The sequence below is a fragment of the Ranitomeya imitator genome, chromosome 5 (genome assembly GCF_032444005.1).
Source record: "Ranitomeya imitator isolate aRanImi1 chromosome 5, aRanImi1.pri, whole genome shotgun sequence".
NCBI classification, from domain to species: domain Eukaryota; kingdom Metazoa; phylum Chordata; class Amphibia; order Anura; family Dendrobatidae; genus Ranitomeya; species Ranitomeya imitator.
Window position 1 is genome coordinate 702,832,644 of NC_091286.1, and position 22,513 is coordinate 702,855,156.

General features: G+C 44.3%; 1 protein-coding gene across 1 annotated transcript in view; it reads right to left on the minus strand.

Annotated features, from left to right (window-relative positions):
* Positions 1–1,730: 1,730 nt before the first annotated feature.
* The window catches only part of TMEM214 (transmembrane protein 214), a 32,338-nt gene continuing 11,555 nt past the window's right edge, over positions 1,731–22,513 (minus strand). Inside the window, exons 11-17 of the mRNA XM_069728546.1 lie at positions 13,304–13,352; positions 12,587–12,694; positions 4,495–4,612; positions 4,230–4,326; positions 3,986–4,154; positions 2,585–2,736; positions 1,731–2,482 (exon numbers count right to left, since the gene is read on the minus strand). Coding sequence (XP_069584647.1) covers positions 2,350–2,482; positions 2,585–2,736; positions 3,986–4,154; positions 4,230–4,326; positions 4,495–4,612; positions 12,587–12,694; positions 13,304–13,352 — 826 coding nt within the window. The 3' untranslated portion in view covers positions 1,731–2,349. The remainder of the gene's footprint in view (positions 2,483–2,584; positions 2,737–3,985; positions 4,155–4,229; positions 4,327–4,494; positions 4,613–12,586; positions 12,695–13,303; positions 13,353–22,513) is intronic.

Below are 22,513 nucleotides of genomic sequence, written 5' to 3' on the forward strand. Positions count from 1 at the left end.
TAGATGCGGCCCCATCCCACCCCTAGAAGAATGAGAAATATACATGTGGCCCCGTCCCACCCCTAGAAGAATGACAAGTCTAGATGCGGCCCATCCCACCCCTAGAAGAATGACAAATATACATGTGGCCCCGTCCCACCCCTAGAAGAATGACAAGTCTAGATGCGGCCCATCCCACCCCTAGAAGAATGACAAATATACATGTGGCCCCGTCCCACCCCTAGAAGAATGACAAGTCTAGATGCGGCCCCATCCCACCCCTAGAAGAATGACAAATATACATGTGGCCCCGTCCCACCCCTAGAAGAATGGCAAGTCTAGATGCGGCCCCATCCCACCCCTAGAAGAATGACAAATATACATGTGGCCCCGTCCCACCGCTAGAAGAATGACAAGTCTAGATGAGGCCCATCCCACCCCTAGAAAAATGACAAGTCTAGATGAGGCCCATCCCACCCCTAGAAGAATGACAAGTCTAGATGCGGCCCATCCCACCCCTAGAAGAATGACAAGTCTAGATGCAGCCCCATCCCACCCCTAGAAGAATGACAAATATACATGTGGCCCCGTCTCACCCCTAGAAGAATGACAAGTCAAGATGCGGCCCATCCCACCCCTAGAAGAATGACAAGTCTAGATGCGGCCCCATCCCACCCCTAGAAGAATGACAAATATACATGTGGCCCCGTCCCACCCCTAGAAGAATGACAAGTCTAGATGCGGCCCATCCCACCCCTAGAAGAATGACAAGTCTAGATGCAGCCCCATCCCACCCCTAGAAGAATGACAAGTCTAGATGCGGCCCCGGCCCACCCTTAGAAGTTTGACCATCTAGAAGCAGCTCTGTCCCACCCCTAGAAGATTGTTTAGATGCAGCCCCGTCCCACCCCTAGAAGATTGACAGTATATAAGCAGCTCCGTCACACCCCTAGAAGATTGACCGTTTAGAAGCAGCTCCGTCACACCCCTAGAAGATTGACCGTATATAAGCAGCCCCGTCCTACCCCCAGAAGATTATCAGTATATAAGCAGCTCCGTCCTACCCCTAGAAGATTGACTGTTTAGAAGCAGCCCCATCCTACCCCTAGAAGATTGACCGTCTAGAAGCAGCCACATTCCACCCCTAGACGATTGACAGTATATAGGCAGCTTCGTCCCACCCCTAGAAGATTGACCGTCTAGAAGCAGCCCAGTCCTACCCCTAGAAGATTGACTGTTTAGAAGCAGCCCCATCCCACCCCTAGAAGATTGACCATATATAAGCATCTGTCCTACCCCTAGAAGATTGACCGTTTAGAAGCAGCCCCGTCCCACCCCTAGAAGATTGACAGTATATAGGCAGCTTCGTCCAACCCCTAAAAGATTGACCGTCTAGAAGCAGCCCAGTCCTACCCCTAGAAGATTGACCGTCTAGAAGCAGCCATGTCCTCCTCTTTCAGATTAAATCTTTAGTAGTAGTCCTCCTTTATCGGAGCTGTGAGGTACACAAGGACATTGTACACAGCTATTTAAAAAAAAATATTCTGAATCCTGTAATGCGGTAACAAATCGTCAAATCTAATAATGACATCTACTTATGTTTTTCTTAGAAGCATAAGGTCCTCCTTAGACTTGGAGCCAGGTTGACCTCTGATCACTGGAGAGGCCCGACCAGGGATACTTTGGTAGAAAGTAATGAGCAGGTACCACCCTGTAAGAAGCAAAGCTGTGATGATCCTCACACCACCTCCTTTATGGTCTCCAGGAATACTGCAGAATTTATTGAAATGCATAGAACGATACAGAAGGATCGGTCATAACGCGCAGCTAGAGTCTGACAAGACAAGACCTGACATACAGATACTTAGTGAGATTACCCCAACTCCTCCCCCCCCCAAAAAAAAAAAATGGCTAAAAAGACTCAAACTCCATCTTCTGTGCCCGGGAATGAGAGCAACATGGATGATGAATTAAGACCCAAAATGACGAGTATGAGAACCTGATCAGTGGTGATCATCGCTGGACAAAGCACAATCTGATCAAAAACAAATAGAATGACCACAGGAAAAGGACAAACTTCCTCCGAATGTCACCACAAAGTAACCAAAAAGAAACCCGCAGTCTCATCAAGACTTCTGGAGCAAGTGTCCGAGGAGACCCAGAAGACCCTCTGCATAGATACCAGTCAATCACTCGAGCAGCCAGATCCCGGACCAACCCTGGAATACAAGAGTCAGGGGGAAGAAAGGGAAGGTTTGTGTGTTTGATCCCAAATTATCAGCATCAGTCACGATCCTGGTCCCCATCGCAGGTGTGATGTCACCAGCTAACTCATGGCAGGCGAAGGAGGGAGAGAAGCCGATGGTAAAGTCATTGCAGGTGACTGGAGACCATGGCCACGGCCCAGTCCTTAATGGCCAGTGTAGTGTTCTGCAGGAACATCCAAGAGGATTGGGTGATGTTGCCCAGATGACCCTTCGTGCAGTCCCACGTCACCTCACCGCTGCAAGGAAAAACGAAAAATCTGATGTATAGATGGACAGAACAGGCGCTCACCAAGAATCACCCCACCACCCCATGAAGCAGGCGGGGCAGAGTTACGTACTTGCAGGAGTCCACATATTGCTGCCATGCCCGCTGGAGGGCGGCCTCACCATACTCCACCGCCGGCAGGAGGTAATTGTGGTAGAGGAGGAGGAGCAGGTCTCTCAGATACTCCAGCAGATGGAAGACGGATTCAGGGATGTGGGAATGAAGCTGTCGGGAGAAGGGACGAGAGGTTACAGAGACACCATGCATCTCCTCGGAATAATCGCTTATTAAGGCTTGCAAGTCCAACCTACAACAGATGTCTCCTCAAGCCTAAACAGATTTAAAATGACAGAAGGCGTATGTAGGTAGGTCACCCGGTCTGGAGAGTCGTGACATTACTAGGATGTAATAGAGAAATGGAGCAATAACACTAGGAAAAGCGTCAAATGAGAATAACAAGCTGTGACTAGTAAGAAGAGTGATAACATGAGGAAAAGCTCCTGCATCACCTCCTGTGGATCACTGAGGGACAGAGTTAGGGGATAGTCAAGCTGTAACTACAAGAGAAGAGTGATAACATGAAGAAAAGCTCCTGCATTCCATTCCCTGGGTCACTGAGGGACAGAGTTATGGGATAAACCAGGCTGTGACTAATAACAAAAGAAGAATGATAACATGAGGAAAAGTTTTTGTATCCCCTCGTGGGACACAGAGACAGAGTGTTATGGGATTACCAGGCTGTGACTAGTAAGAAGAGTGATAACATGAGGAAAAGCTCCTGCATCTCCTCCTGTGGGACACTGAGGGACAGATTTATGGGATTACCAGGCTGTGACTAGTAAGAACAGAAGAGTGACAAGATAAGGAAAAGCTCTGGCATTTCCTTCACTGGTCACTGAGGGACAGAGTTATGGGATAAACCAGGATGTGACTAATAACAAAAGAAGAATGATAACATGAGGAAAAGCTTCTGTATCCCCCTCCTGTGGGACATGGAGTTATGGGATTACCAGGCTGTGACTAGTAAGACGAATGATAACATGAGGAAAAGCTTCTGTATCTCCCTCCTGTGTGACAGTTATGGGGTTAGCAGGCTGTGACTAGTAAGAAGAGTGATAACATGAGGAAAAGCTCCTGCATCCTCTCTCCTGGGTCACTGAGGGACTTATTTATGTAATTACCAGGCTGTGACTAGTAAGAAGAGTGATAACATGAGGAAAAGCTTCTGCACACCCTCCATGTGACTGAACGCTGGATCAGACTACACAGATCCTTCGTAGTCTGTTACCATGGAGACATAGAGGTCTGTAAAGGAGCTGAAGATACAAATCTGCAGTGAAAGCTATTTGCTGTGCTACTTCATTGATTAGATTCTCTCCCTATATGTGGCGCCTCCTCCAGCCCCGAGTCCGTGGAGTTACCCTTTAACCCTTGCTGACCTGGCAATGGCGGACAGCACAAGTCACCTCCTTACCCATTCAATAAGCCAGGGCAGGTTGTCCCTGATGGTCGCCAGCTGGGAGGAGCATTTCTGCGTCACCACTAGGACCCCGTCCTGGCTCTTCTCCCAGCCCAGCTCCAGGACTGGTCCAAGCACCTCCACGAGCTGAGAGTAGTACACCGGCACATTCCGCAGCAGCCAGCTGTAAGGAGACGGGCAGGAGGTTACTGTACAAGGCAGAGACGTCTCTGCTCACAATGCTGGAGGGAGGACCCACCTGTGACAGTGCACCGCACAGAGCGAGGCGCAGCTCCACGCCTGCTGGGAGAGGGTCAGGAGCCCCGTCTGCTGCAGGACGCCCGCCGTGGTGGAGGCTGAAACCAAAGGGAAGAGCGTAAGCACCACCACAGCCAGACCGGGATATACGCGACTCCACAGCAGCAGTGTCGTTACAGTATCATCTGCACTGCGAGAATTCACAGGTCGGACCGGTACAAGAAAATCCATCCATCATAAGCGCAGATTCAATCCCAGTCACTGACCTTGGAACGAGCCGTGCGTCCGAATGTCATGGACCACAAACCCGGCTGTAAACACGAGCGCGACCAGGAAAATCCGCAACCAGGGCACGCCGCGACCCTTCATCATCTTCAGGAGAGACTGCAAAACCACCACAAGCATCAACACGATAACAAGACGCAGCAGAATAGTGAGCGCAGCTCTGGGGTATAATACAGGAGGTAACTCAGGATCAGTAATGTAATGTATGTACACAGTGACTGCACCAGCAGAATAGTGAGCGCAGCTCTGGGGTATAATACAGGAGGTAACTCAGGATCAGTAATGTAATGTATGTACACAGTGACTGCACCAGCAGAATAGTGAGTGCAGCTCTGGAGTATAATACAGGAGGTAACTCAGGATCAGTAATGTAATGTAAGTAAACAGTGACTGCACCAGCAGAATAGTGAGCACAGCTCTGGAGTATAATACCGGATGTAACTCAGGATCAGTAATGTAATGTATGTACACAGTGACTGCACCAGCAGAATAGTGAGCACAGCTCTGGAGTATAATACCGGATGTAACTCAGGATCAGTAATGTAATGTATGTACACAGTGACTGCACCAGCAGAATAGTGAGTGCAGCTCTGGGGTATAATACAGGATGTAACTCAGGATCAGTAATGTAATATATGTACACAGTGACTGCACCAGCAGAATAGTGAGTGCAGCTCTGGAGTATAATACAGGATGTAACTCAGGATCAGTAATGTATGTACACAGTGACTGCACCAGCAGAATAGTGAGTGCAGCTCTGGAGTATAATACAGGATGTAACTCAGGATCAGTAATGTAATGTATGTACACAGTGACTGTACCAGCAGAATAGTGAGTGCAGCTCTGGGGTATAATACAGGATGTAACTCAGGATCAGTAATGTAATGTATGTACACAGTGACTGCACCAGCAGAATAGTGAGTGCAGCTCTGGGGTATAATACAGGATGTAACTCAGGATCAGTAATGTATGTACACAGTGACTGCACCAGCAGAATAGTGAGTGCAGCTCTGGGGTATAATACAGGAGGTAACTCAGGATCAGTAATGTAATGTATGTACACAGTGACTGCACCAGCAGAATAGTGAGTGCAGCTCTGGAGTATAATACAGGATGTAACTCAGGATCAGTAATGTATGTACACAGTGACTGCACCAGCAGAATAGTGAGTGCAGCTCTGGAGTATAATACAGGATGTAACTCAGGATCAGTAATGTATGTACACAGTGACTGCACCAGCAGAATAGTGAGTGCAGCTCTGGGGTATAATACAGGATGTAACTCAGGATCAGTAATGTATGTACACAGTGACTGCACCAGCAGAATAGTGAGTGCAGCTCTGGGGTATAATACAGGAGGTAACTCAGGATCAGTAATGTATGTACACAGTGACTGCACCAGCAGAATAGTGAGTGCAGCTCTGGGGTATAATACAGGAGGTAACTCAGGATCAGTAATGTAATGTATGTACACAGTGACTGCACCAGCAGAATAGTGAGTGCAGCTCTGGGGTATAATACAGGAGGTAACTCAGGATCAGTAATGTAATGTATGTACACAGTGACTGCACCAGCAGAATAGTGAGTGCAGCTCTGGGGTATAATACAGGAGGTAACTCAGGATCAGTAATGTAATGTATGTACACAGTGACTGCACCAGCAGAATAGTGAGTGCAGCTCTGGGGTATAATACAGGAGGTAACTCAGGATCAGTAATGTAATGTGTGTACACAGTGACTGCACCAGCAGAATAGTGAGTGCAGCTCTGGGGTATAATACAGGAGGTAACTCAGGATCAGTAATGTATGTACACAGTGACTGCACCAGCAGAATAGTGAGTGCAGCTCTGGGGTATAATACAGGAGGTAACTCAGGATCAGTAATGTAATGTATGTACACAGTGACTGCACCAGCAGAATAGTGAGTGCAGCTCTGGGGTATAATACAGGAGGTAACTCAGGATCAGTAATGTAATGTATGTACACAATGACTGCACCAGCAGAATAGTGAGTGGTCCTATATTTAGAAAAAAGAGAAGCAGAAAGGGATAAAGATAAGATGACGAAAAGATTTTTCAAAAAATGGAGAGTGTTCATAGAATCCCTATTGTCGACAGGGGAAATTCAAGAGATAATGAGGCCCTTTGTTAATTCAGATTGGTATTTGTTAGAAGATTTAAGTGGTAGTTTGGATAAATTAAAATTTGTCACATGATAAAGGCATCAGTTGGTGTATGTTCTAGATTTGATTGTCGGACTCCAATCATTGAAGTGGGTTAGATGTGGACATTAGGGGACATGTTAATATTATTTGTGTTATAAAGATTAACGAGTGTTTTATTTCTATGTAATAATTTAAAGTAACACTTGCAATATGTATTGTACTTATTTGTTTAAAAAAAAAACAAAAAAAACAACCAATAAAAATGATGTTTAAAAAAAAAAAAAAAAAAAAAAAAAGAATAGTGAGTGCAGCTCTGGAGTATAATACAGGATGTAACTCAGGATCAGTAATGTAATGTATGTACACAGTGACTGCACCAGCAGAATAGTGAGTGCAGCTCTGGAGTATAATACAGGATGTAACTCGGGATCAGTAATGTAATGTATGTACACAGTGACTGCACCAGCAGAATAGTGAGTGCAGCTCTGGAGTATAATACAGGATGTAACTCAGGATCAGTAATGTATGTACACAGTGACTGCACCAGCAGAATAGTGAGTGCAGCTCTGGGGTATAATACAGGATGTAACTCAGGATCAGTAATGTAATGTATGTACACAGTGACTGCACCAGCAGAATAGTGAGTGCAGCTCTGGGGTATAATACAGGATGTAACTCAGGATCAGTAATGTATGTACACAGTGACTGCACCAGCAGAATAGTGAGTGCAGCTCTGGGGTATAATACTGGATGTAACTCAGGATCAGTAATGTATGTACACAGTGACTGCACCAGCAGAATAGTGAGTGCAGCTCTGGGGTATAATACAGGATGTAACTCAGGATCAGTAATGTAATGTATGTACTCAGTGACTGCACCAGCAGAATAGTGAGTGCAGCTCTGGAGTATAATACAGGATGTAACTCAGGATCAGTAATGTATGTGCACAGTGACTGCACCAGCAGAATAGTGAGTGCAGCTCTGGGGTATAATACAGGATGTAACTCAGGATCAGTAATGTAATGTATGTACACAGTTACTGCACCAGCAGAATAGTGAGCGCAGCTCTGGAGTATAATACAGGATGTAACTCAGGATCAGTAATGTAATGTATGTACACAGTGACTGCACCAGCAGAATAGTGAGTGCAGCTCTGGAGTATAATACAGGATGTAACTCAGGATCAGTAATGTAATGTATGTACACAGTGACTGCACCAGCAGAATAGTGAGTGCAGCTCTGGGGTATAATACAGGATGTAACTCAGGATCAGTAATGTAATGTATGTACACAGTGACTGCACCAGCAGAATAGTGAGTGCAGCTCTGGAGTATAATACAGGATGTAACTCAGGATCAGTAATGTATGTGCACAGTGACTGCACCAGCAGAATAGTGAGTGCAGCTCTGGGGTATAATACAGGATGTAACTCAGGATCAGTAATGTAATGTATGTACACAGTGACTGCACCAGCAGAATAGTGAGCGCAGCTCTGGGGTATAATACAGGATGTAACTCAGGATCAGTAATGTAATGTATGTACACAGTGACTGCACCAGCAGAATAGTGAGTGCAGCTCTGGGGTATAATACAGAATGTAACTCAGGATCAGTAATGTAATGTATGTACACAGTGACTGCACCAGCAGAATAGTGAGTGCAGCTCTGGGGTATAATACAGGATGTAACTCAGGATCAGTAATGTAATGTATGTACACAGTGACCGCACCAGCAGAATAGTGAGTGCAGCTCTGGGGTATAATACAGGATGTAACTCAGGATCAGTAATGTGATGTATGTTCACAGTGACTGCACCAGCAGAATAGTGAGCGCAGCTCTAGGGTATAACACAGGATGTAACTCAGGATCAGTAATGTAATGTACAGTGGGGCAAAAAATTATTTAGTCAGTCAGCAATAGTGCAAGTTCCACCACTTAAAAAGATGAGAGGCGTCTGTAATTTACATCATAGGTAGACCTCAACTATGGGAGACAAACTGAGAAAAAAAATCCAGAAAATCACATTGTCTGTTTTTTTAACATTTTATTTGCATATTATGGTGGAAAATAAGTATTTGGTCAGAAACAAACAATCAAGAATTCTGGCTCTCACAGACCTGTAACTTCTTCTTTAAGAGTCTCCTCTTTCCTCCACTCATTACCTGTAGTAATGACACCTGTTTAAACTTGTTATCAGTATAAAAAGACACCTGTTCACACCCTCAAACAGTCTGACTCCAAGCTCCATTATGGTGAAGACCAAAGAGCTGTCAAAGGACACCAGAAACAAAATTGTAGCCCTGCACCAGGCTGGGAAGACTGAATCTGCAATAGCCAACCAGCTTGGAGTGAAGAAATCAACAGTGGGAGCAATAATTAGAAAATGGAAGACATACAAGACCACTGATCATCTCCCTCGATCTGGGGCTCCACGCAAAATCCCACCCCGTGGGGTCAGAATGATCACAAGAACGGTGAGCAAAAATCCCAGAACCACGCGGGGGGACCTAGTGAATGAACTGCAGAGAGCTGGGACCAATGTAACAAGGCCTACCATAAGTAACACACTATGCCACCATGGACTCAGATCCTGCAGTGCCAGACGTGTCCCACTGCTTAAGCCAGTACATGTCCGGGCCCGTCTGAAGTTTGCTAGAGAGCATTTGGATGATCCAGAGGAGTTTTGGGAGAATGTCCTATGGTCTGATGAAACCAAACTGGAACTGTTTGGTAGAAACACAACTTGTCGTGTTTGGAGGAAAAAGAATACTGAGTTGCATCCATCAAACACCATACCTACTGTAAAGCATGGTGGTGGAAACATCATGCTTTGGGGCTGTTTCTCTGCAAAGGGGCCAGGACGACTGATCCGGGTACATGAAAGAATGAATGGGGCCATGTATCGTGAGATTTTGAGTGCAAACCTCCTCCCATCAGCAAGGGCATTGAAGATGAAACGTGGCTGGGTCTTTCAACATGACAATGATCCAAAGCACACCACCAGGGCAACGAAGGAGTGGCTTCGTAAGAAGCATTTCAAGGTCCTGGAGTGGCCTAGCCAGTCTCCAGATCTCAACCCTATAGAAAACCTTTGGAGGGAGTTGAAAGTCCGTGTTGCCAAGCGAAAAGCCAAAAACATCACTGCTCTAGAGGAGATCTGCATGGAGGAATGGGCCAACATACCAACAACAGTGTGTGGCAACCTTGTGAAGACTTACAGAAAACGTTTGACCTCTGGCATTGCCAACAAAGGATATATTGCAAAGTATTGAGATGAAATTTTGTTTCTGACCAAATACTTATTTTCCACCATAATATGCAAATAAAATGTTAAAAAAACAGACAATGTGATTTTCTGGATTTTTTTTTCTCAGTTTGTCTCCCATAGTTGAGGTCTACCTATGATGTAAATTACAGACGCCTCTCATCTTTTTAAGTGGTGGAACTTGCACTATTGCTGACTGACTAAATACTTTTTTGCCCCACTGTATGTACACAGTGACTGCACCAGCAGAATAGTGAGTGCAGCTCTGGGGTATAATACAGGATGTAACTCAGGATCAGTAATGTATGTACACAGTGACTGCACCAGCAGAATAGTGAGTGCAGCTCTGGAGTATAATACAGGATGTAACTCAGGATCAGTAATGTAATGTATGTACACAGTGACTGCACCAGCAGAATAGTGAGTGCAGCTCTGGGGTATAATACAGGAGGTAACTCAGGATCAGTAATGTAACGTATGTACACAGTGACTGCACCAGCAGAATAGTGAGTGCAGCTCTGGAGTATAATACAGGATGTAACTCAGGATCAGTAATGTAATGTATGTACACAGTGACTGCACCAGCAGAATAGTGAGTGCAGCTTTGGAGTATAATACAGTATGTAACTCAGGATCAGTAATGTAATGTATGTACACAGTGACTGCACCAGCAGAATAGTGAGTGCAGCTCTGGGGTATAATACAGGGTGTAACTCAGGATCAGTAATGTAATGTATGTACACAGTGACTGCACCAGCAGAATAGTGAGTGCAGCTCTGGAGTATAATGCAGGAGGTAACTCAGGATCAGTAATGTAATGTATGTACACAGTGACTGCACCAGCAGAATAGTGAGTGCAGCTCTGGAGTATAATACAGGATGTAACTCAGGATCAGTAATGTAATGTGTGTACACAGTGACTGCACCAGCAGAATAGTGAGTGCAGCTCTGGAGTATAATGCAGGAGGTAACTCAGGATCAGTAATGTAATGTATGTACACAGTGACTGCACCAGCAGAATAGTGAGTGCAGCTTTGGAGTATAATACAGGATGTAACTCAGGATCAGTAATGTAATGTATGTACACAGTGACTGCACCAGCAGAATAGTGAGTGCAGCTCTGGGGTATAATACAGGATGTAACTCAGGATCAGTAATGTAATGTATGTACACAGTGACTGCACCAGCAGAATAGTGAGTGCAGCTTTGGAGTATAATACAGGATGTAACTCAGGATCAGTAATGTAATGTATGTACACAGTGACTGCACCAGCAGAATAGTGAGTGCAGCTCTGGGGTATAATACAGGAGGTAACTCAGGATCAGTAATGTAATGTATGTACACAGTGACTGCACCAGCAGAATAGTGAGTGCAGCTTTGGAGTATAATACAGGATGTAACTCAGGATCAGTAATGTAATGTATGTACACAGTGACTGCACCAGCAGAATAGTGAGCGCAGCTTTGGAGTATAATACAGGGTGTAACTCAGGATCAGTAATGTAATGTATGTACACAGTGACTGCACCAGCAGAATAGTGAGCGCAGCTTTGGAGTATAATACAGGATGTAACTCAGGATCAGTAATGTAATGTATGTACACAGTGACTGCACCAGCAGAATAGTGAGTGCAGCTCTGGAGTATAATACAGGATGTAACTCAGGATCTGTAATGTAATGTATGTACACAGTGACTGCACCAGCAGAATAGTGAGTGCAGCTCTGGGGTATAATACAGGATGTAACTCAGGATCAGTAATGTAATGTATGTACACAGTGACTGCACCAGCAGAATAGTGAGTGAAGCTCTGGGGTATAATACAGGAGGTAACTCAGGATCAGTAATGTGATGTATGTACACAGTGACTGCACCAGCAGAATAGTGAGTGCAGCTCTGAAGTATAATACAGGAGGTAACTCAGGATCAGTAATGTAATGTATGTACACAGTGACTGCACCAGCAGAATAGTGAGTGCAGCTCTGAAGTATAATACAGGAGGTAACTCAGGATCAGTAATGTGATGTATGTACACAGTGACTGCACCAGCAGAATAGTGAGTGCAGCTCTGAAGTATAATACAGGAGGTAACTCAGGATCAGTAATGTAATGTATGTACACAGTGACTGCACCAGCAGAATAGTGAGTGCAGCTCTGGGGTATAATACAGGATGTAACTCAGGATCAGTAATGTAATGTATGTACACAGTGACTGCACCAGCAGAATAGTGAGTGAAGCTCTGGGGTATAATACAGGAGGTAACTCAGGATCAGTAATGTGATGTATGTACACAGTGACTGCACCAGCAGAATAGTGAGTGCAGCTCTGGGGTATAATACAGGATGTAACTTAGGATCTGTAATGTAATGTATGTACACAGTGACTGCACCAGCAGAATAGTGAGTGCAGCTCTGGGGTATACTACAGGATGTAACTCAGGATCAGTAATGTAATGTATGTACACAGTGACTGCACCAGCAGAATAGTGAGTGCAGCTCTGGAATATAATACAGGATGTAACTCAGGATCAGTAATGTAATGTATGTACACAGTGACTGCACCAGCAGAATAGTGAGTGCAGCTCTGGGGTATAATACAGGAGGTAACTCAGGATCAGTAATGTGATGTATGTACACAGTGATCCTCACCTGACACGCAGAGTCGCACAGTTCCAGCTCCTTTGAATGTGATTTTTTGGAGAACTCTTCATTGGTCACACTGAACGACTGCACGGTCTCCATCACAGACTTCCTCATCTGTAATATTGTCAGAGGTGAGAGGAGCAGGATCCGCACAGTATATTAGTATCTGGTGATGCACAGAGTATCGCGGGGCCGAGTGACATGTACGAGACCCCATGGACACGTTTGGCGGCAGTTAGATGGGGGGGGGTTTGGGGAAACGTGTTTGTCAGGCAATCCCCGCATGATTTGTGTCCAACAGCCCTGAAATATGCGGCTGTGGGGTCTCGTACATGGGACTCGGGCCCCCGCGATAGTCCGCGCATCTACGAGTGACGACCACCTGCGCTCATCACTATTAGTAACATATGTATTTCGGGAGAGAACGTCCCTCCTGCCCACGTCCTGTTACCAGGGCTCCCACCTATCTGCGGTGTCACATATCAATATTAGCACCACACCGGGCAGCACAGCACACCTCCCCTGTGGCAGAAAATACTAATACACCTGGAAAGAGCTGTACACTCCCCCCCCTCACAATGCCAGGCCGACTGCGCTGTACCTATCCGTATAGGTCTCATACTGGAGACCCCTTTAATAGGCGTACAACGCCCATCAATACAGGCTCCAATACTATGAAGGGTTTAGGAATATACATCTCCGGCACACAAGGGGTTAACTCACCGGTTTAGACGTCGTGTCCCAAGATTTGACCAGATGCTGGAGGAGCAAACTGAAAAACAAGATGGCAGGAACCACTATCAGAATATCCAAAAACAGGGAGCAGGGGAGGGGAGGAGCAAGAGGAAGGAGGAGGAGCAAGAGGAAGGAGGAGGAAGAGCAAGAGGAAGGAGAAGGAAGAGGAAGGAGGAGAAGGAAGAGGAAGGAGGAAGAGGAAGGAGGAGGAGGAGGAAGAGCAAGAGAAAGGAGGAGGAAGAGCAAGAGGAAGGAGGAGGAAGAGCAAGAGGAAGGAGGAGCAAGAGGAATGTGGAAGAGCAAGAGGAAAGAGGAAGGAGGAGCAAGCGGAAGGAAAAGCAAGAGGAATGAGAAGATGGAGCAGCAAGCAGGAGGAGGAGCAAGCGGAAGGGAGGAGGAGCAAGCGGAAGGAGGAGGAAGAGCAAGAGGAATGTGCAAGAGCAAGATGAAGGCGAAGCAAATGGAAGACGAAGCAAGAGGAAGGCGAAGCAAGAGTAAAGAGCAGAAGATGGAGGAGCAAGTGGAAGGATGAGCAAAAGGAAGGAGGAGGAGTAAGCGGAATGTGGAAGAGCAAGAGGAAGGCAAAGCAAGAGGAATGTGGAAGAGCAAGAGGAATGTGGAAGAGCAAGAGGAAAGCGACGCAAGAGGAAAGAGGAGCAAGAGGAAGGAGGAGCTTGACTCATTGCTGTACTTCATGTTCTGCAGACAGCAGCAAACATCTGCTCTCATCCAGAACCTCCAGCTGCAGGAACAGAATGATGATCATATCTAGAATGGACAGATCTCTATACAGTGCCTTGCAAAAGTCTTCATACCCAGTGAACTTTACCACATTTTTTCACATTACACCCGCAAACTTAAATGTATTTTATTGGGATTTTATCTGATACCAACACAAAATTACAAGTATATGTAACGAGTAAAGGAAACATACAGGGTTTTCTAATTATTATAAAAATATCAATCAGAAAATTGTGAAGTACATGAATATTCCGCCCCTAAAAAAACCCTGAGTGACCAAACGCCTCCAGAAATTGCATAATTAGTACATTGCGTCCTCCTCGGTGTGATTTATCCTCAGTATAACTACAGATGTTCTGTGAAGACCTCTGAGGTTTGTGTGAGAACATTATGGATCAAACAGCATCATGGAAACCAAGGAGCCCACCAGACATGTCAGGGATAAAGTTGTGGAGAAGAGGAAAGCAGGGTTACGTTACAAATAATAGCCCAAGCTCTGACCATCTCACAGAGCACTGTTCAATCCATCATCTTAACACAAAATACCAAGGATTGTCTGTCAGCTTTCTCTTACATAATGTCCTCCCTTCACCTAAAACTGACCTTCTTGTGTCCCTCACGTTACTAACCTAACTCTACCTGACATTGTAGGGTTCTATCATAACTCCCAGCAGAATGTTGTCTGGGAGTCATATTTGACACAGAACTTTCCTTTATTCCATTAAAAAAAATAAAATAAAAATAAATCGCTCATTCTCTCAAGTCATCTACACCTTAAAAACATCTCTAGAATTCTCGTTTACTATCCTAGAATGTTAGTGTTGGAAGGAACCTCCAGGGTCATGTTGTCCAATCCCCTGCTCAATGCAGGAGCCACTAAACCATCTCAGACAGATGTCTGTCCAGCCTCTGTTTGAAGACTTTCATTGAAGGAGAACTCACCACCTCTCTTGGCCGCCTGCTCCACTCATTGATCACCCTCACTGTCAAAAAGTTTCATTCCATTGCTTCTCGTGTTTCCATGTGCAAATGACAATAACGATGATCCCTCTACAATGTGACAGCCCTTCAGTTATTTGTAGACAGCTATTAAGTCTCCTCTCAGTCTTCTTTTTTGCAAGTTAAACATTGTCAGATCCTGTAACTGTTCCTCGTAGGACATACTTTGCAGTCCGTTCACCATCCTGGTCGCTCTTCTCTGAACTTGCTCCAGTTCTTCAACGTCTTTTTTAAAATGTGGAGCCCAGAACTGGACCCAGTATTCCAGATGAGGACTGACCAAGGAGGAGTAGAGGGCGATAACGTCACGTGATCTAGACTCTATGCTTCTCTTAATACATCCTACAACTGTTTGCCTTTTTTTGCTGCTGCATCACATTGCTGACTCATGTGTAGTCTGTGATATATTAGTATTCCCAAGTCTTTTTCACACGTGCTGTTGCTTAGTTCTATTCCTCCCATCCTGTAGATGTAATTTTTGATTTTCTTGCCTAGATGTAGAATTTTGCATTTCTCCCTGCTACATACCATTCTATTAGTCGCTGCCCATTGTTCAAGCTTATCTAGATCCTTCTGAATTCTTTCCATCTTCTCTAGTGTTGGCTATCCCTCCTAACTTTGCATCTTCTGCAAATATGATTAGTTTACCTTCAGTTCCCTTATCTAGATCATTTATAAAAAATGTTGAACAACACTGGGGCCAGGACAGAGCCTTGTGGTACCCAACTTGAAACATTTCCAATTGGATGAGTAACCATTTATTACCACTCTTTGAATACGATCACTGAGCCGGTTATGAATCCACCTAACTGTTGCCTTATCAATTCCATACTTGGTCATTTTTTCAGTAAGGATAGTATAGGATACTTTATTAAATGCTTTGCTGAAGTCGAGATATAGTATATCTACCGCATTTCCTGGATCCACCCAGTCAGTGATGCTATCATAAAATGAAATTAGATTAGTCTGACATGATTTGTTTGCTGCAAACCCATGCTGGCTCTGGTTAATAACGGTGTTCTTATCCAAGTACTTACATATATGCGGTTTAGTAATTTATTCACAGATCTTTACTGATATTTTATTATTATACATTTTTATATGTGAATACGGGGCAAATATAGACAAATACATTAAACATGAGCAAATAAGGCACACGGGTACATAAGGAGGGAGGACCCTGCCCGCGAGGGCTCACAGTCTGCAGGGGATGGATGATGAAACACTAGGAGAGGGTAGGTATAAAAGTAAGGCTCACTGGCATGCAATTTCCCAGCTCCATCTTTTTTCCTTTTTTGAAGAATGGGACATTTGCCCTTCTCCAATCTTCTGGAACTTCTTTTCTCCAGGATTTTTCAAAGATTCTGGCTAGTGGTTCTGCAATTTCCTCTGCTAACTCTTTCAATGCCCTAGGATGTAATTCATCTGCACCAGGAGATTTAAATTAATGTAAATTAGCTAACTGTTCCATCACAATCTGTTTATGGATAGTTTGGATTATTTTATTCCTTTGATGGCCCCGTGAAGATCACTTGATGTTACAATTGTTTTCTTCGAGAACATAGACAACAAAATCTTTCCATCTTTCTGGGACATTTCTGACCTTTAGAACATCCGGCTATTGGACCTTTCCTACCCTCTTTCTAAGTCCATTAAAATATGTCTTTCTGAAGTCCAACCTTAAAGTCTGAGTCATCGCTGGTCGTCGTCTTCTTGTAATCCAAAATTCCAGGATAGCATGATCGCTGCCTCCTAAATTCCCAGCCACCTTTACTTCCTCAACCATTTACTGTTGGTAAGAAGTAGATCCAAGATTTCAGATCTTCTTGAAGAGCCTCTTTCTAGTGTGGCACAACCTCCCAAGACATGGCTGTCCACCTAACATGACATTCCAAGCAAGGATAGCACTAATTAGAGAAGCAGCTAAGAGATCTACACACAGCTCAGAGGGGAGATTATGTTCACAGGACAAACTATTAAGTGGTATACTCCACAAATCTGGTCTTTATGGAAAAGCAACACATGAAACCAAAGGATAACGCTGTGTGGCTGTCATAGAAAATATTAAAAATCCTTAAGGACCCTCATATCCCCCCTCCCTTTTTTCTTTCATCTACCATTTGTCCCAAGGAGTTGGGAGCTAGCACTCAAACCTGTCTTTATGTAAAATGGCAGTGATCGAGATATGAAGCAGATTCATTAAAATGCAAGGATTCCTCTTTATGCCCAGGTGACTGAGGAGGATGTGTATTGTCCACCGAGAGAGACAGGAAAAGGTAATTAGGATCTAAGTGGATCAAAGAAGATCAGACGCCCTTTACAAATAGCCACGGTCACTGCAGTTACAATAAATAAGCAGACAGCATGTCTCTGAAAGAAAATATAGAATATTGGAATTTCTATCCTTCCAATATTAATATTAAATTTTGAAAATTTCGCAATTTTCAAACTTTGAATTTTTATGCAATTAAATCACAGAGATATGTCACACAAAATACTTAATAAGTAACATTTCCCACATGTCTCCTTTACATCAGCATAATTTTGGAACCAATTTTTTTTTTTGTTAGGGAGTTATAAGGGTTAAAAGTTGACCAGCAATTTCTCATTTTTACAACACCATTTTTTTTTAGGGACCACGTCTCATTTGAAGTCATTTTGAGGGGTCTATATGATAGAAAATGCCCAAGTGTGACACCATTCTAAAAACTGCACCCCTCAAGGTGCTCAAAACCACATTCAAGAAGTTTATTAACCCTTCAGGTGTTTAATAGGAATTTTTGGAATGTTTAAATAAAAATGAACATTTAACTTTTTTACACAAAAAATTTACTTCAGCTCCAATTTGTTTTATTTTACCAAGGGTAACAGGAGAAATTGGACCCAAAAAGTTGTTGTCCAATTTGTCCTGAGTACGCTGATACCCCATATGTGGCAGTAAACCACTGTTTGGGCGCATGGGAGAGCTCGGAAGGGAAGGAGCGCTATTTGACTTTTCAATGCAAAATTGACAGGAATTGAGATGGGACGCCATGTTGCGTTTGGAGAGCCACTGATGTGCCTAAACATTGAAACCCCCCACAAGTGACACCATTTTGGAAAGTAGACCCCCTAAGGAACTTATCTGGATGTGTGGTGAGCACTTTGACCCACCAAGTGCTTCACAGAAGTTTATAATGCAGAACCGTAAAAATAAAAAATCATATTTTTTCACAAAAATTATATTTTTGCCCCCAATTTTTTATTTTTCCAAGGGTAAGAGAAGAAATTGGACCTCAAAAGTTGTTGTCCAATTTGTCCCGAGTACGCTGATACCCCATATGTGGCAGTAAACCACTGTTTGGGCGCATGGGAGACCTCGGAAGGGAAGGAGCGCCGTTTGACTTTTCAATGCAAAATTGACAGGAATTGAGATGGGACGCCATGTTGCGTTTGGAGAGCCACTGATGTGCCTAAACATTGAAACCCCCCACAAGTGACACCATTTTGGAAAGTAGACCCCCTAAGGAACTTATCTGGATGTGTGGTGAGCACTTTGACCCACCAAGGGCTTCACAGAAGTTTATAATGCAGAGCCATAAAAATAAAACAAAATTTTTTTCCCACAAAAATTATTTTTTAGCCCCCAGTTTTGTATTTTCCCTAGGGTAACAGGAGAAATTGGACCCCAAAAGTTGTTGTCCAATTTGTCCTGAGTACGCTGATACCCCATATGTGGGGGGGAACCACCGTTTGGGCGCATGGGAGGGTTCGGAAGGGAAGGAGCGCCATTTGGAATGCAGACTTAGATGGAATGGTCTGCAGGCGTCACATTGCGTTTGCAGAGCCCCTAATGTACCTAAACAGTAGAAACCCCCCACAAGTGACACCATTTTGGAAAGTAGACCCCCTAAGGAACTCATCTTGATGTGTTGTGAGAGCTTTGAACCCCCAAGTATTTCACTACAGTTTATAACGCAGAGCCATGCAAATAAAAAATATTTTTTTTTCCACAAAAAATATATTTTAGCCCCCAGTTTTGTATTTTTCCAAGGTTAGCAGGAGAAATTGGACCCTAAATGTTGTTGTCCAATTTGTCCTGAGTACGCTGATACCCGATATGTGGGGGGGAACCACCGTTTGGGCGCATGGGAGGGCTCGGAAGGGAAGGAGCATCATTTGGAATGCAGACTTAGATGGATTGGTCTGCAGGCGTCACATTGCGTTTGCAGAGCCCCTAATGTACCTAAACAGTAGAAACCCCCCACAAGTGACCCCATATTGGAAACTAGACCCCTCAATGAACTTATCTAGATGTGTTGTGAGAACTTTGAACCCCCAAGTGTTTCACTACAGTTTATAACGCAGAGCCGTGAAAATAAAAAATCTTTTTGTTTTCCCACAAAAATTATTTTTTAGCCCCCAGTTTTGTATTTTCCCAAGGGTAACAGGAGAAATTGGTCCACAAAAGTTGTTGTCCAATTTGTCCTGAGTACGCTGATACCCCATATGTTGGGGTAAACCCCTGTTTGGGCACACAGGAGAGCTCGGAAGGGAAGGAGCACTGTTTTACTTTTTCAACGCAGAATTGGCTGGAATTGAGATCGGACGCCATGTCGTGTTTGGAGAGCCCCTGATGTGCCGAAACAGTGGAAACCCCCCAATTATAACTGAAACCCTAATCTAAACACACCCCTAACCCTAATTCCAACGGTAACCCTAACCACACCTCTAACCCTGACACACCCCTAACCCTAATCCCAACCCTATTCCCAACTGTAAATGTAATCTAAACCCTAACCCTAACTTTAGCCCCAACCCTAACTGTAGCCCCAACCCTAGCCCTAACCCTAGCCCTAACTCTAACCCTAGCCCTAACCCTAGCCCTAACCCTAACCCTAGCCCTAACCCTAGCCCTAGCCCTAGCCCTAACCCTAGCCCTAATGGGAAAATGGAAATAAATACTTTTTTTTTATTTTTCCCTAACTAAGGGGGTGATGAAGGGGGGTTTGATTTACTTTTATAGCGGGTTTTTTAGGGGATTTTTATGATTGGCAGCCGTCACACACTGAAAGACCCTTTTTATTGCAAAAAATATTTTTTGCAATACCACATTTTGAGAGCTATAATTTTTCCATATTTTGGTCCACAGAGTCATGTGAGGTCTTGTTTTTTGCGGGACGAGTTGACGTTTTTATTGAAAACATTTTTGGGCACGTGACATTTTTTTATCGCTTTTTATTCCGATTTTTGTGAGGAAGAATGACCAAAAGCCAGCTATTCATGAATTTCTATTGGGGGAGGCGTTTATACCGTTCCGCGTTTGGTAAAATTGATAAATCAGTTTTATTCTTCGGGTCAGTACGATTACAGCGATACCTCATTTATATCATTTTTTTATGGTTTGGTGCTTTTATACGATAAAAACTATTTTACAGAAAAAATAATTATTTTTGCATCGCTTTATTCTCAGGACTATAACTTTTTTATTTTTTTGCTGATGATGCTGTATGGCGGCTCTTTTTTTGCGGGACAATATGACGCTTTCAGCGGTACCATGGTTATTTATATCTGTCCTTTCGATCGCGTGTTATTCCACTTTTTGTTCGGCGGTATGATAATAAAGCGTTGTTTTTTGCCTCGTTTTTTTTTTTTTTTCTTACGGTGTTTACTGAAGGGGTTAACTAGTGGGACAGTTTTATAGGTCGGGTCGTTACGGACGCGGCGATACTAAATATGTGTACTTTTATTGGTTTTTTTTTTATTTAGATGAAGAAATGTATTTATGGGAATAATATATTTTTTTTTTTTTTCATTATTTTGGAATATTTTTTTTTATTTTTTTTACACATTTGGAAAAATTTTTTTTTACTTTTTTACTTTGTCCCAGGGGGGGACATCACAGATCAGTGATCTGACAGTTTGCACAGCACTCTGTCAGATCACTGATCTGACATGCAGCGCTGCAGGCTTCACAGTGCCTGCTCTAAGCAGGCTCTGTGAAGCCACCTCCCTCCCTGCAGGACCCGGATCCGCGGCCATCTTGGATCCGGGGCTCGAGCAGGGAGGGAGGTGAGGAGACCCTCGCAGCAACGCGATCACATCGCGTTGCTGCGGGGGGCTCAGGGAAGCCCGCAGGGAGCCCCCTCCCTGCACGGTGCTTCCCTGCACCGCCGGCACATCGCGATCATCTTTGATCGCGGTGTGCCAGGGGTTAATGTGCCGGGGGCGGTCCGTGACCGCTCCTGGCACATAGTGCCGGATGTCAGCTGCGATAAGCAGCTGACACCCGGCCGCGATCGGCCGCGCTCCCCCCGTGAGCGCGGCCGATCGGCTATGACGTACTATCCCGTCCAGGGTCAGATAAGCCCAGGGCACCTCGACGGGATAGTACGTCTAAGGTCACAGAGGGGTTAATGAGACAAACAATTTCAGCACTAAGATAACTAGACAAAAATACACATATTTTCTCTTATATATAAACCCCGCCAAAGGACCCCAAATCCATAGAGGCCATATAACCGCCAGCAGCTAGGCCATGTTTGGTCTCTAAGTGTAGATAAAATCCCGATACAAAAGATGACATCGGTGTTGACTTTCTGTGATCGCTCTATGAGGAGTTATTATATAAATTGGGATTTCCTAAAATTTATGAAGGACTCAGACCAGCCCACAACCGAGCCCTTGTGAGGTCATCACGGAGTGGTGTGTGGGACTCCGGGTCTGATAAAAGATCGATCTCAAGTATCAGCGCTCGTGCAGAGAGTTACATGTCGTGTATGCAGGAACCTGTTTATCGACGGTCAAATCAAAGCGCTCTCCTTTGGTTATACTGAATCGTCTGCGATCGGTGTGGCAAGTTCTCCTGTTAATCCCTTTTATTTTATGTAACTGTTTATACTGTATTGTTTTGTCCCCCTTGTAAAATCTTTTGTATATTTTTTGTAAACACTGCCTCCCTTTTAGTTAAGTATAGAATTTAATAGTTCTGTTCCTTTTGTTCTGTAAACTACGCCTCAAACCCATAAGCTACCTTACGGTGGCAATCCGACAGAGACAGAGTGGTGGTAGTCTGGGGTTATCAGAGAGTTGGCTGTGCCTTATCAGGGTGTCTACACAGATTCCGTGTTTGAATCCGGAGGTGTATATGCCGTACCCTCACCGTTAATTTTCCGATGGCGGCCTAGTGGGGCGAATAGGCTGCGGCCTTCTCCGTTGATCGTCGGTGAATCGTGTAATTGTCTGGATGATATGGGGCAATCAAACAAAGTCCAGCTCACCATGGTCGACATCCTTGGAGTCTCGGAGCACGGAACCGCTGTGTCAGGGCGTGGAAGAATCATGACTAAGGGTGCTTGGTCACCAGGCAGAAACGCGTTGATATCGCATTTTATTCTCTGTAATTGCTGATGTTTTTATCCTCCACTGAACACATTTTTCAAGTGAATAAAGAAAAGGTTTTTTTTTTTCCACTATCTC